The 16,012-nt window shown below is 41.5% G+C and overlaps 1 protein-coding gene across 1 annotated transcript in view; it reads right to left on the reverse strand.

Moving 5' to 3' along the window:
• Positions 1–5,798: 5,798 nt before the first annotated feature.
• PECR (peroxisomal trans-2-enoyl-CoA reductase) overlaps positions 5,799–16,012 on the reverse strand; it is a gene marked incomplete at its 3' end in the record, with an annotated part of 29,279 nt that continues 19,065 nt past the window's right edge. Inside the window, exons 5-7 of the mRNA XM_082841600.1 lie at positions 15,307–15,417; positions 8,559–8,670; positions 5,799–5,884 (exon numbers count right to left, since the gene is read on the reverse strand). Coding sequence (XP_082697726.1) covers positions 5,799–5,884; positions 8,559–8,670; positions 15,307–15,417 — 309 coding nt within the window. The remainder of the gene's footprint in view (positions 5,885–8,558; positions 8,671–15,306; positions 15,418–16,012) is intronic.

The following is a 16,012-nucleotide window of genomic DNA, read 5'->3' on the forward strand; positions in this document are numbered from 1 at the left end:
CAGTTAGAATGGGCATCATCAGAAAATCTACAAACAACAAATGCTGGAGAGGGTGTGGAGAAAAGGGAACCTTCTTGCCCTGTTGGTGGGAATGTAACTTGATACAGTCACTGTGGAGAACAGTATGGAGGTTCCTTAAAAAACTAAAAATAAATTACCATATGATCCAGCAATTCCACTACTGGGCATATACCCAGAGAAAACCATAATTCAAAAAGACACATGCACCCCAATGTTCATTGCAGCACTATTTACAATAGCCAGGTCATGGAAGCAACCTAAATGCCCATCGACAGACGAATGGATAAAGAAGATGTGGTACATATATACAATGGAATATTACTCAGCCATAAAAAGGAACGAAATTGGGTCATTTGTAGAGGCATGGATGAATCTAGAGACTGTCATACAGAGTAAAGTAAGTCAGAAAGAGAAAAACAAATATTGCAATATTAACGCATATATGTGGAACCTAGAAAAATGATACAGATGAACTGGTTTGCAGGGCAGAAATAGAGACACAGAAGTAGAGAACAAACGTATGGACACCAAGGGGGGAAAGCCGTGGGGGGTGGGGTTGGTGGTGTGATGAACTGGGCGATTGGGATTGACATGTATACACTGATGTGTATAAAATTGGTGACTAATAAAAACCTGCTGTATAAAAAAATAAAATAAAATTCAAAAATTCAAAAAAAAAAAAAAACCAAAACAAATGTGGCCAATGGTAACTTTCACAGGTACAGCATCTAGCCCCGTGGCAGCCATGAAAATGCACTGTTTACATCTCCTGCCATGGGGAACAGAGCTGACTGACAACTCTAGCTGCGGCACCGGTGGATCCACCACTGCATTTGCCCTTGGGCTGCTCCCACCTAGACTGAGCACAGCTAAGCTGTTAATTCACACCCATTCCTGACAGACCAATGGGTGACTTTGGCCCCAAAACTTGGGCAGCTGATGCGTCAGCCTGGTGGACCCTTCCTCCGACTGTGCGGCAGTCTGAGACTCTTCCTACCCAGGCCTCCTTCCTTCCCTCTCTCCTTCACCATTGTCAGAACTTCATTATAGCCACATTCAGGGGTGGCCCTGTAAGACAGTGGAGTGGGAAAAATCTTTCTCAGAGGCAGTCTGCAGGCGGTGCAGCTGGTATCCACACTGGAAAAAAGGAAGCCCAAGGTGAGAATGTACAGATTCCTGCACAGTGGCCCAAGGTCTGGTTCTTTGGCCAAGAACCTGGAAGGAAAAGGACTGAAAGATTGGAAACCAGGGGGTCTGAGGTGGAGACATATGGATAAACACAGAGGAGTGGGCACAACGTGTTTATTTCTGTCTCACACAGTAATGCTCCCCAGAAGGCATCCACCATGGAAGAGGCACAGAACAACCAAGCAGAAAAGAAGACTCAGCCCATCAGTGTTGCTCGGGCTTCCTCATCGGCCACCGCAGAACTGGCACCATGGGCTCAGGGATGGAGGAAAGCAGAAATCCAGCATGTAACCCCAATTACCCAAGGCCCATATAGTTAGTGCTGCCTCTGAATGTCCAATCTGTCCGCACAGAGACCAACGCTGAGCACCGAGATGGCACATTCCTCGTGGTGAACAAGCGCTGCTGGACGGCAAGTCGACACGTGAGCCAGTTATGGATGTATTGCTTCTCTGCTCCTTGAAAATGGATCCAGGCCCTTTACGTAGCTCCTCCTTTGCCAGCTAGCACCAAAGTTTTGTCAGTAGAGGGCGATGGAGAGACGCGGGAGGAAAAGGGTTTTGCTTCTTGACTCCTGTACTGCCCGCCACCTGGAAGCCCCCAGGCAGCAGTGCACCTTGGCCAGCAGCTGCAGCAGCTGCCCCCCGGCACCCTAGAGGGCAGATTTCTAGCAAATTCCACCAGCAGAGCACCACAGATGACGAGTGACTTCTCTGCCATCCAGTGAACCACAGCCATGCCCTCCCTCAGCCCTTGGGCGGAGGGGTGCGTGGATGGGTAATTCTCTTTCTATCAGCCCTGTATAGCTACTCCTTCTGTCTACTATTCCTGTATCCTTTAAAGTTCTCTTTACTTCCTACTAGCCAATCCCCTGTTAGAGTTAATAATTCTTTATATTAAACTTTCCCTGTTCAAATGATTGCATAGTATCTGTGTCACACCTTACAGTGAGAGAAGTGATAGATACCATTCCAGGTAAGAGTTTGCCTTTCCTGTTCACAGGAACTCAGACATCACTGCTGTCTAGGAGCTTATATAAGATGGGATCCACAGGTGTGGAATCCTGTGCCCCAGCGTCCAACCAGGTGATCAGAGTGGATCATGGAACCATTGATTGTGTCACACCCCACATTTCGAGAAGCAGCCAGCCTCACAGAGGACTACAACAGCCAAGGCACAGCTGAGGTGCCACCCACCATCTGAAAGGATGGAGAACTGTTCTTCAGGACGCGTGTCCCCATTGGCTTTGGGAACACGCTGGGAACCGAGGAGTGGAAGAGGGAGTGGCTCTACTTGCCATCGCTCCCTAAGATCCACCATGGGACTCTGTCCTCCCCGTCCCTGCAATTCTGAGCTCTGCGGCGTTGGAGGTCCTTGTCCCAAAGGGGCAACTCTTGTCAAGGGACACAGCAAGGTTCCATTAAACTAAACTGTGTCTGATTCTAGGGCACTTTAGACTCTCTGTGACCAGGTACCAGCTGGTGAGAAAAGGAGTTGCCATCGCCGGCAGAAGGAGTCAGAGCTGCTCTTCTACAGTGGGGACAGGGAGGGACAGGGAACCAGGTGACCCACTGAATGCCTCCTGATCCCCTTTTGCCCCACTGTGACTGTGTTCGCGCACGTATGGCAACCGTGGCTACAGTCCAAGGTGTTTCCTGCCCATTCCTCTCTTCCTCCTTTTTTTTTTTTTTTTTTGCGGTACGTGGGCCTCTCACTGTTGTGGCCTCTCCCGTTGCGGAGCACAGTCTCCAGACGCACAGGCTCAGCGGCCATGGCTCACGGGCCCAGCCGCTCTGCGGCATGTGAGATCTTCCCAGACCGGAGCACGAACCCGCGTCCCCTGCATCGGCAGGCGGACTCTCAACCACTGCGCCACCAGGGAAGCCCTCTTCCTCCTTCTTTTACAAGTCTCAGACTCCATCACAGTCTGAAGGCTGTGGATGCCTTCTCAGGCTCCCTGCCCTTTACGCTCCACGGGCACATTCCCCAGAAGTCTCAAGCACATCTTACTCTTCCCTGGCATCTTCTTCTCTGAGGACCTGAACTAACACAAGCCACGAACCAAAAGAGCAGTGTGTGTGGAAGGGGGTGACAAAGGCCACCTTATCAACAACCTCTTTTAACATGATTATAGAATTGCTTTTGTTTTTCTCAAGATGTCTTTTTCTTCCTGTTATATGCCTTTAGTACCATGACCTTATCCTCTGTAGCACCTAAAATAATGGAGAATTCTATGCTGGAGAGGAGAAAGGGAATCCTCCTATCCTGCTAGTGGAAATGTAAATTGGTGTAGCCACTATGGAAAATAGTATGGAGGTTCTTTAAAACAACTAAAAAGAGAGCTGCCATATGATTCAGCAATCCCACACCTGGACATATATCTGGAAAAGATGAAGACTCTAATTCGAAAAGATACATATACCCCAATGTTTATAGCAGCACTATTTACAATAGCCAAGACATGGAAGCAACCTAAATGTCCATCAATAGATGAATGGATAAAGAAGATGTGGTACATATATACAACAGAATACTCCTCAGCCATAAAAAAGAATGAAATAATGCCATTTGCAGCAACATGGACGGACCTAGAGATTACCATACTAAATGAAATAAGTCAGACAGAGAAAGACAAATATCATATGATATCACTTACATGTAGAATCTTAAAAAATGATACAAATGAACCTATTTACAAAACAGAAAGAGACACAGAAAACAAATGTATGGTTACCAAAGGGGAAAGGCGGGGATAAATTAGGAGTCTGGAATTAACAGATACACACCAGTATATATTCAATATCTTATAATAACCTATAGTGGAAAAAGAATCTGAAAAAGGATGTGTGTGTGTGTGTGTGTGTGTGTGTGTGTGTGTGTGTATGAAACTGAATTGCTTTGCTGTACACCTGAAACTAACACAACATTGTAAATCAACTATACTTCAATAAAAATAAATAAATAAAGATTATTTGGGAATTTTAAATTTCCGTGCATTTTTTTTTCACTACTGAACACCCGGCTCCCCCCATAATGCTGAGCACATAGTAGGGGCTCCAAACTATTAGCTGAATGAATGAGTCCGGCTATTCAGGAACATCCAACCTACAGCAAAATTTACCAAGTGCAGTAGCAGAAGAACATTATCGACAAGACGTTATTATGACACACACAGAAATCCTGGAGAGCAGACTTATATTTCTAGAGCACAGATAATGATCAGCTGTACAGTGACAGTCGAACAGGAGGATCTAATAAGGAGCTGGAGCTGAGTTTAGTGCTACGTAGGGCAGCCTCCATGTCTTAAACAGAAATAAGCAAATGTCAACCTATGGAGATATAAGGGGTTGTCAGCAGTCACCAACACGAAGCAATTTGAAAAGCAAGCCCTGCTTCTTCCATCTTCCGCACCAACCTGTGCCGGGGCCACAGGTTGTAATTCTTAGAAGCTTGTAATTCTTAGAAGCTGTGGCTTGTAATTCTTAGAAGCTGTGGTGTTATCATCTCCAGAAGGCTACTGTTAAAATGTAGTCTAGGAGGAAAGGAAGATTTCTGATCTTTCCACATTCACAGAATGAGGACAACGTTTAAGTGAACATGGGCTCACTCTCAAGGGTGGCCTTGCACTTGTTCACTTCTGAGAGTGAGCACCTCCTTACATGGGGCCCAAGGCAGCTCATTGGCCTCATCCTAGTCCCAGACCTGCTTGGGATGCTGCAAAAATTACAGATTCTGGGCCCCCCACCCCAGAGCTTGGTCAATCATATACTTTGAACTGACTGTTACTGATAAAGAAACTGCTTCACTTCAAGAGGGAATAAGTCTCTTTAAAGAGGTTTGATTAAGAGGAGAAATGAACATACATAGTTTGTAGGTGGCACGTCATAAATCGGGACTGATTGCCAGAAAGGATAAACTGAAGGAAGAAAGCAGAACCCTAATACAACTGCATAAATTTTAAATAAAAAATTTCTTTTGCGTAAAAAGGAGAAACATGGAGAAAGAGGAATCTTTGGCTAAGAAATCAAGACACATATCAAGCACTGCAAAAAATACTACTTGTGACTTTATTTTTCTTTTTAATTAAGAGGGTTTACACAAAATTGGCTTCATGAACAAACCACACAGCAATAATTATATAAAGCTTTACTGATCCGAAAGTATTATATCTGCCACCAAAAATGATTCTTTGTATATTTCTGTTGTAAAAATCATAATGATGCCACAATTTAGATTTACTGCCTACCTTTACAATTAAATATTAAATCCTTTTGGGAGATCATGGTACCCCTACCATTAAATTGAAATATTTCACTTTTCAAATACCATTCTTAGAAATAAAAAGTATAATCATAAAGTATGTTAACTTCCATTCCTAAAAATTTTTTTGATCACAAGCTAAAGGGCATTGGTTGGGACTTAAAAATGCATTTATTTCAGGAATAGTTTTTGCATAGATGTAATTGATAACATTAAAAAATCAGAATGTAAGTTTTCCATACAGATTATATGTTCCTGTAAAGTATAGAAGTGCATTGTCGAGATGTTAAGGTATTTGGGGACAAAGGACACTTCCATGTTTCCTTAGCCTAGAGCTTGCCTCTTTGCTTAGAAGACTCTTTAATCCTTTTGACAAAAGAAAGGTCCCCTACTCCCTCGGGCCAGTTGTCATGATCTGTTAAGTAAGTGGAAAACCTCAGGTCAGACGCAAATCTATTAACCTCATTAGGCCTCTTAGTTTCCACCAAACCATTTTGTCATTTTCCCTGGTTCACCCTTTTTCTCAGCAAGAAAAAAGAAATTACTGGGACGAATGGCAAAGGTTTTGAAAAAAACCTCAATTTGAATCCCATCTCCGCCACTTAGTAGCTTTTGTAGAAGTTACTTCTACAGATTTGGAGAAGTTACTCTTCCTGTGCCTCAGTTTCCTCATCTATTAAAGGGGGTAACAACATCTATCTGTTAAAGTTGAGAGAGTTAATGTGATTCCTATGTACAGTGCTGGACATAATGTAGACATTCAATCTTACGTCCTTAATAATAACATCTTCTAAAACATGCTTACTTTGTACCAGACACTTAGAGTTGCCCACACCCCCAGCAGCCAGTCTCCCATCTCCTCTCTCCAACAGCCTCAGTTTCCATTTAGAAAACCATGAGGTTCTGGGGAAGTGACCCTACTCAGATCAATGACTGATCTAAGTCATAAGTGCACTCTGTTCCCCTGGCTGGGGTTAGTGATTGAGGATGGACACTTGCATAAGCTGGTCCCAAGCAGAGGGAGTCTCAGAATTTGGTTAGAAATGCTGAGACAAAGTCATTCCCTCCCCTCTGTCTCTGTCCAGGTGGATGTGAACAAAGAAGCCTGTAGCTGCAGGTGCAGCAGGCAGCCATCCTGCTACCAGGAGAGTCCATCTTATAATATGTCCAACATCATAGCAGCAAAAACAGAGGGAAAAGGAAAAATATGCCCTTGATGAGATCACTGAGCTGCAGAGTCAAGTCTCACCTGTTATTTGAGACAACAAATTCCTTCATTGCTTAAGCCAGTTTGAGTTGTAGCTAAAAGCATCCTATCTGACACAGGACTTTAAACATGCATTAACTAATCTAACCTTCCCAACAGCTGATGAAATGAATACTATAAGGGACCTCACTTTATAGAAAAGAACATGAAGGCTTCCAGAAATGAATTTTCCCAAGAACATCAGCTAATAAGGGTATAGCCAAGCTTCCATCCCAGGCATTCTCACTGCAGGGCTGGCAATCTTACAGAATACTTTAGAAGGAAAGGCTGACTATGCCTGCTCATTATTTGGGGGGAGTATATTCTTAAAAGATGGGTGTGGCTGCTTTCTTCAAAAACTTAAAACCTGTTTTTTGTACTGATGAAAAAACTGTGGTAGAATTACAAAAGAAAACCATTTCACTGGAGGCCTGGAGAAGCACTCACCTCGAGTTTTTTTTTTTTTTTCTTCTTTAAAAAGGAAAAACGATGTACCTCACTTTAACAAATACTGACTCAACTCCACTGGTGAGGGAAGTGGAAAGATTGTCCCCCCACCCTTGCTACATTAAATACTATCAGAAAACAATACTGTATAACCATGTAGGCATTTCTGTGTTTCCAAATGAGATCCTTAAAGCCACAGTATCTTATGCACGTCACTACACTGGTGCTATTAGTAAAGAAATATACGGGAGGGGAAAATAATAAGTAATATTACAGATCCAAACTAATCAGTGATTAATGCAAAGAAGGTCTGAACCCTTGATAAGACTATTAGCACATAAAAGAGTAGGTTGAAAAGAGTAGGTCCCTGATGTTAAATTCAAGTACACATATGTTACATCAACCACATTTTAATTCACTAGCAGCCATTTAATCAACTATCTTCAGCAACAGTTCAAACACATTTGAATCTCATATTCTTTTCTACATTTTGGGAGTGATTAGCTTGGACATGCCTTGAATCCATGGATGTGTCTTGTCATTTGTTGAATCAGGATGCTGGACAGATTTTTTAGGACGCTTCCAACCCCCAAGTTCTATGGTCCAGCCATAAGATAAACACACACACACAGATATTTGCGTGTAATATCTACATTTGGATGAGTCTTATAAAACTGCTGTTTTGTACATCAAAAATGAATGAACACGGCAAATTCATATGGTTTCATTCAATCTATAACGCAAAGATAGTATAAAATAGCACCATATCATCCCTCCCCACCTAACAGGTCTGATTCTTCCGCTCAGATACACAAGCCACTTACTGGAGAAACAAAGAGAAGTTCACTCTCAAAAGTATGACACCTTCTTGCCTCCGTTCTATCTCTTCCTTGTACGTATATACTCATATTGAGAGTATTTTTCAAGGTTAAAATTTACCAGCCTATGCACACACAAACAACTTTTTTAATATGTAAAGCTGTGTGCTATAATATATTCAGATATTTTCTGGACTAGGAACACTGCCTTTAAAAATCATATGATGGGCTTCCCTGGTGGCGCAGTAGTTGAGGGTCTGCCTGCCGATGCAGGGAACGCGGGTTCGTGCCTCGGTCCGGGAGGATCCCACATGCCGCGGAGCGGCTGGGCCCGTGAGCCATGGCCGCTGAGCCTGCGCGTCCAGAGCCTGTGCTCCGCAGTGGGAGAGGCCGCAGCAGTGAGAGGCCCGTGTACCGCAAAAAAAAAAAAATCATATGATGACTATAAATATTTTGTACATTTTTGATGTTCTACAAGAAAAAAAAAAAAGCTTATCTCTTAAGTACCTAAAGAACTTTTGAAAACCTGAACAGAAGAAGGTGTAAAGTGAGTGACTACTCATTTCTCAACTGCTCACCTGGTATCTCAAATGAGTGGGTGTACAGAGACTGGCCCCCATCCACATCCACCAAGTGTCCGGTGATAAAGGAAGCTGCAGGAGATAGCAGGAAGCACACCAAGGTGGAGACGGAAGCACACACATGTATACGAAACATCAGATACTCCTCATTTTGGGCTGTTTCACATTCCCGAGTAAACGCATCTGAAGTTACAGGTCTGTATCTTGAATCCTACAGCCTAGAATGCCAGTCTGTGTGTGCTATAACCTGAAGGTGCATAGACAGACGCCTTTTTCTATTTGAGCATCATTAAAATTAGGTACGTGACTAGGGTGAAGGCAAGATAAAAAGAGCCTCGGACAGAGTCAAACAAACTACACAATGTGAAGTAGCCAAAAGTGAACGCAGTGCTCAGTGTCTGCTCTCTCCCATCTCAAATAATTCAGTTCTTTGCACATTCCTCATTGTTTTTGCGGTACGCGGGCCTCTCACTGTTGTGGCCTCTCCCATTGCGGAGCACAGGCTCCGGACGCACAGGCTCAGCGGCCATGGCTCACGGGCCCAGCTGCCCCGCGGCATGTGGGATCTTCCCGGACCGGAGCACGAACCCATGTCCCCTGCATCGGCAGGCGGACTCTCAACCACTGCGCCACCAGGGAAGCCCCTACAATCCTCATTGTTTTCAACACCACCACATGCCTTTTATAGTTTTCTCGCTGAAATAGTCATTGTGTCTGTATAACAATAAACTGGCTTTCTAGTTTGTTTAGTCCATGGTCCTTTTAGGCCCAAAGCCCAGCAACTCAGAGCTTTCTACCAGAGGGACCTGAGAATCCCACTGCAGCCCCGAAAAGTGCAGATAGGTAATTGATGAGTTTAGCAACATCTACTTCCAAAACCAAAGAGAAAGACAGAAAATATTTCACTGGATGTAAAGGAACTCTCACATGAGGCTGCTGGCACAGGCAGAGTTTCTCAAAGGGTGATCTTAAACCCCTGCATTAGAATCCCTAGGGGTGCTTACTGAAACTCCAGATTCTAAGACCCTACTTGAGATTGCCTGAATTGGAAGCTCTAGAGTTAGGGCCCCAGAATCTGCCATTTGATCAGGTTGCCCTGGGACTAAGGTGAGGCTAACAAGGTGTTGGGGGTCAAGGGTGCAGCAGTTAAGGAGGTGCTCACCCTGGGGGCAGACCCTGCACCTATGCAACCCTGACAGCAAGTGGGTCCTTGAATATTGTGTTTGTACCTTGCTTGCCTCACCCCAGTCCTGGGCCTGCACAGAGCACTATGGCATGTTTGTTTACATGGCCGTGCCTCTTTGAGACTCTGAGACCCTGGAGGGAAGCATAGCCTTCTCTCCATCCTTGTATCCCCAGCAGCTTTTATAGGACGGCACTGTCGAAAATGGAGGCCACTGGCCATATGACACAACCAAAGCATTTCCATACCGCTAGTCTGAATCGAGATGTGCTGTAAGTGTAAAACCACACATCAGAGTTTGAAGACTTGGTATGCAAAGAAGAATGTAAAATAACCTCATAAATAATTTTTATAATGATTACATGTTAAAGTGATAATGCTTTAGATATATTGGGTTAAATAAAATATATTTCTAAAACTAATTTCACTTCTTTTTAAAACTTTTCCTAATGTGGCTATTATGAAGTTTAACATTACATATGTGACTATTATCACATTTCTATTGGACACAGTTAGTATAGAATTAATAATTTATAAGTTCCCATATTCCTGGGGAAGGGCTGATGGGGCCTAGTCACAGGTGGCCATCAGAACTAGTTTTACCCTGTGTAATCAATCAATGACAACTCGCCCTGAGAACACGTTTTGTTAGTCAACCAATCAGTGAGAGCTCTTGGACTCTGCAAGTTAGCCAATCCGGAAGACTCAGTCCAATAAGCTCCTTTCTGAGTGTCAGCCAAACAACAACCCTCTCACCCAAGTAACCATGGCTTCTAGAAGTCTGCAAATCTCTAAAACCATACTTCCCCCCAAGGGGGGGGAATAAAAAGCCTCAAGAGTCTACTCCAAGAGACTGTGGCTGACCAGCAATAAATGTGGTTTTGTGCTGAGTTTTGTTTCAATATTGAGCAGTGGCTCCATCCTTTGGCAGTGTTTAGCATAAAATAACTACTTAATAAATGCTGACAGAGGGAAAGAATCTTTTTGCACCTCTCTCCCTCAAATAAAGGGAGTTTTCATTGCCTAGCTCTCAATACAGTGTTTTGCCAACAGACTAGGCACCATTAGATACTACTGAATTGGACTGAAACTACCTGTGAGGTATTAATAAAAGACATAAATATTCATGACACCTGATTTACTTTTGGAACTCAACGTGCAGGTAAAATGAACTAAAAAAATTTTTATAATTACCAAATTGAGCACTATTATAATACCTTCAGATAGATTCTTCCTAACTTTCATTTTAATGGAATCCATTTGACAGATGAACTTGAAGTACTAAATCGGGCATGTTATCAATCAATAAACACTACAGGAGCCTAGCAACTTGTATCCACGTCATCTATGTGGGTAATACCTCTTTTAGCTCAGTTATCTGTTTACTTTCAGCTCTGTTTATTAAAGATCACAGGGGTTTTATTTCATTATTTATTTATTTTTATTGGAGTATAATTGCTTTACAATTGCTGTTCATTTTTGCTGTACAATGAAGTGAATCAGCTGTATGTATACCTATATCCCCTCCCTCTTGGACCTCCCTCCCAGCCCCCCCCCCAATCTCACCCATCTAGGTCGTCACAGAGCACCAAGCTGAGCTTCCTGTGCTTTATAGCATGTTCCCGCTAGCTATCTATTTCATGCTTGGTAGTGTACATACATCAATTCTAATCTCCCAATTCGTCCCACCCTCCTCTTCCCCCCACCCCCGTGTCCACATATCCGTTCTCTACATCTATGTCTCTATTCCTGCCCTGCAAGTAGGGTTCATCTGTACCGTTTTTCTAGATTCCACATATATGCGTTAACATATAATATTTGTTTTTCTCTTTCTGACTTACTTCACTCAGTGTGACAGACTCTAGGTCCATCCACGTCTCTACAAATGACCCAATTTCGTTCCTTTTTATGTCTGAGTGATATTCTATTGTATATATGTACCACATCTTCTTTATCCATTCATCTGTCATTGGACATTTAAGTTGTTTCCATGTCCTGGCTATTGTAAATAGGGCTGCAATAATAAGTAGACTTGGGTTTGAATCCTAGTACCATGACCTGAGTATGGCCTTAGGCAAATTACTGAACCTCACTGGCTCTTGATTTCTTAATTTGTAAAATGAGTGTACAGGGTAAGTATAAGCCGTCTGAAGGGCCTGCCAAGTGCTGCGCTCCCTTCTAACAGACGTTGAGGGCACTGCAGAAGCCCTGGCAGTTCCTTTTAATACTACAGCTACACTGACCCTCCTGACTCAGTCCCAGGAACTGTCACTGAAAAGAAGACAACTCACTGATAAGCAGTTCACCAATAGCCTGTTGTGAAAGTTCTGCCCCCAAAAAGGGCATTAGTGATTAGCTGGGGCAATCAGAGTAGCTTGGAAACACGACCTAGGGATGCTAGGACCCTGTCAAGCAGAGGCTGAAATGCTCTCCTTATTCTGCAACTCATGGCAATTCATCACCTCTTCTTCCCCTTACAAGCAAACTTTTTGAAGGTATTACCTACGTTAGTCACAGCACGGTTGGCAAAACCCTGGGCATACCTAAGACCTTTTCAGGGGATTTGCGAGGTCAAAACTGTTTTCATAACCATACTGAGTCCTTATCTATCTTTTTCACTGTATTGACATTTGTCCTAATGGTGCCAAAGCCATGATGGGAAAAATGGCTGCAGCCTCAGCACAAACGTGAAGTGGTGATCATTATACTAGCAGTCATGATATACGTCACCAGCAAGCACTCCCGGTGGGAGGAAGTCTCTTTCACTTTCAGATGTCCTCGATGAGCACTGAAAATTATTAATCATATTAATCTCAACTACTGAGTACACGTCTTTTTAATATCCTGTGTGACGAGGTGAGAATCACACCTTCAGCTCTTGTGCTGCACATGGAAGGATAAAGGTTGTCTCAGGGAAAAGAACGTGTGCTTGAGCTACGAACCGAACTAGTCACTTTTTTTACGAAACATCATTTTTTACTTGAAAGAATGACTAACAAGCTATAGTTATTCACACTTGGGTATTTGGCAGACATTTTTTTCAAAAAATGAACCGAGACTGCCACTTCAAGCAGCTGAAAACAACTGACAGTGTTTGTCAATGACAAGATTTGAGCTTTCAAGTAAAAACTAGAATTTTGGAAAAGTTGTACATGTCACTGTGAGTTTGACAGTTTTCCAGTACTTGAAGATTTTTCAGAAGAGATTGGTGGTGATATTAACAAATGTGAACTTTTGATACTGTATCATGAATTGTGTGTCAACATTTAGAAGATGTCTGTAATTCAGTGAACCCATATTTTCCAAAAGACCAATGTCTGATGTTACAAAATCATCTATGGGTGAAAGACCCAGTAAAAGTGCAAGGAATACCAAGGAATTTTAATGTAACAGAGTAAAAAAGTTCACTGACATGGTTTCAGATTCCACATTGCAATTAATCTTTAAGAAACTGCCACTTGGGGCTTCCCTGGTGGCACAGTGGTTGGGAGTCCGCCTGCTGATGCAGGGGACACGGGTTCGTGCCCCGGTCCGGGAGGATCCCACATGCCGCGGAGCGGCTGGGTCCGTGAGCCATAGCTGCTGAGCCTGCGCGTCCGGAGCCTGTGCTCTGCAACGAGAGAGGCCACAACAGTGAGAGGCCCGCGTACCGCAAAAAAAAAAAGAAAGAAACTGCCACTTGTTGAGTATCAAAGAAGAATATCCACAATTACCCAAAAAGGCTATTGAAATACTCCTCCCTTCTCCAACTGGCACAAAGCCAGATTTGCTTCACATGCTTTAACCAAAACAACATATTGCAACAGACTGAATGCAGAAGCAGATGTGAGTCCAGCTGTTTTCTATTAAACCATTTGTAAAAAGTGTAAAACAAATGCAAAACAAAGTTTGGTTTTTTATTTTAAAATGTAGCTATTTTTCAGTAAAAATATTATTCATAGCATGTAATGCCTTTATTAAGATGATTTTAAATGAATTCATAAATATTTCTTAAATTTCTCAATTTCAATTTTTAATACAGTAAATATAGGCAATATAGTTCATAAAATAGAAGGAGTGTTCTCTCCAAAACAAAAATTTAGTTAGATCATTCCCTTGATTTAAAGTCTTTAAAAATCACTCTCAGTTTTCAGGATAAAAATCCAAGCACCTTGCTCAAAATCGCTCATCAAATGTTGGATTTAACAGTATCTTCTAAAATTTAATATACAAGTCAATTTTAGTTCAGGAATTCTGCTTCTAGAAAGTTACCTCCTCACGCAAGAGTGCATGACTACATTGAAGGATGTTCACTGCAGAATTACTGAAGTATAAAAAATATAAATAGAATCGCAATGTGCAACAATAGGGTCTAATTAAATATACTATGCTACATCCGTAGCGAGTGGCAGAAAACATACAGTAGAATCCCACTTTCGTAAAAAAGTCTGTAAATAAAAATATTTTTGAGCATGCACAGTAAAATTTTGGAAAGATATACATCAAACTGATAATGAAAGCTAGCTCTAGGAATTAGAACACATTTTCCTCTAAGAGTTTTATGGCTTTGCTTTTATATTTAGCACTTAAATATATCTGAAAATCATTTTGCGTGTGATATGAGACAGGGGGCTCTATTTTCTAAAGGAACAGCCAATTGCTGCAAGACTTTTGCTGAATGGTCTATCCTTTCCTTGCAGATTTGAAATGCTACTTTTCCTATAAACTCCCCGTATATATATGGTACTGATACGAGAGTCCATTCTGTTCCACTAATTTTAACCTCTTCTAGTACCAGCCCCCGATGTGATAAATAATAGTTTTATAGTACGTTTTGGTAGCAGGAGGGTCAAATCCCCTCATTATTCTTTTTCAAAACATTTTTGGCAGTTTTGGCATAAATATTTTTCAAGACAAACTTTAGAATCAGTATATTAATTCCAAAAATATATTAAATGTATACACTGATTTAAGGAAACTTGTTTTTAGTCAAATTGAGCCTCTCCATTGAGGAATGTGACATGTCTGTGTTTATTCTGGTCTTTTTTTCTGTTCTTCAGTAATAAACATTTTTTCATTTAGAGTTAAGTTTACTCTGGGTATTTTCGTTTTTATTATTATTGTGGAAAAGATCTCCTTTTTTAAAAAAAATTACAATTTAAGACTGATCTTGCTGGCATTTAAGAAAGCTATTGATTTTTACATACTTAAAACTGGCCACCTTACAGAAATTGTGTATGGAACTTCATTTTGTCATAATTGTCCGACTTGCTTAGGTTTCTGTGTATCATAAATGCCACGTGATAAAACAAAGTAGCTGAAAAGTACAATGAAACAATAAAAACATGCTGCTCTTAATCCACACTGCATTCACTCCTGAATAAATGCTACTCTGAGTATTCAAAGCACCATCAGGATAGGATTCCTGGGAGCCAGAAGGAACAGTGGAAATGGCTTCATAGCATCTTCTCAGAGCAATCTTCTCTATTGCCAACCAGACTATTTAAAAAGGACACCAAAATATTACCAGTCTCCAAAGTATAAAACAAAGTAACTCCAACCAATGTTAGATATATACATCACCTCCTCCAGACCTCCAAGTCTTTTAGCTGGGATTTTCTGAAAGCACCCTTCAAATAAGTCTTTTGCCAAATGACCATGGTTGTTAAAAGTAGTCTGGGAATAAATGATTCCCTATGCTTAAAATAAAACAGGAAAAAATAAAGTACATAAAATTAAATTTTAATTGTAAAGACAACAAGGCAGTCTGTCATCCAATACCAAGTTGTTTAAGTTTAATAGAAAAGTTAACATTTCTAATATTAATTTTTCTCAAAATGGTCAAAGAAGTACAGTCAACCACTACTCAAAAGGATTATCTGAATGCCTGCTTTGTGACCTCCCCTCGCATTATAACCAGCCAAGCTCGAGATTTTTTCATAAAAGACTTGGTTTCTGAAAGCATAATCATACGAGTAGATCAGAGAAGCCCTTAACTGGGAACAATGGGTCAGGGGAGTCTATTTTACCTTCCACTAAGGCTTCTTTGTTTTACAATGGAAAACTGGCCTATGGTTAAGTAGGACTTAGAAAATGCAATATTTTCATGGCTTCTTACCTAGAGAAAAATCACAAATAAAAAATTTAAATCCAATACAAATAAATTTAAATTTTAATTGTTTAAGAATTCTTTTATTCAGCTTTCAGTAGCTTTCAATGGTTTATAAAGCCAAAAAAATTACTCAAAAACTGTTTAACATAAGATAAAGCTATTTATTACTGGCTTATA

The sequence above is a fragment of the Leucopleurus acutus genome (assembly GCF_964270905.1).
Source record: "Leucopleurus acutus genome assembly, chromosome: 6".
Taxonomy (NCBI): Eukaryota; Metazoa; Chordata; class Mammalia; order Artiodactyla; family Delphinidae; genus Leucopleurus; species Leucopleurus acutus.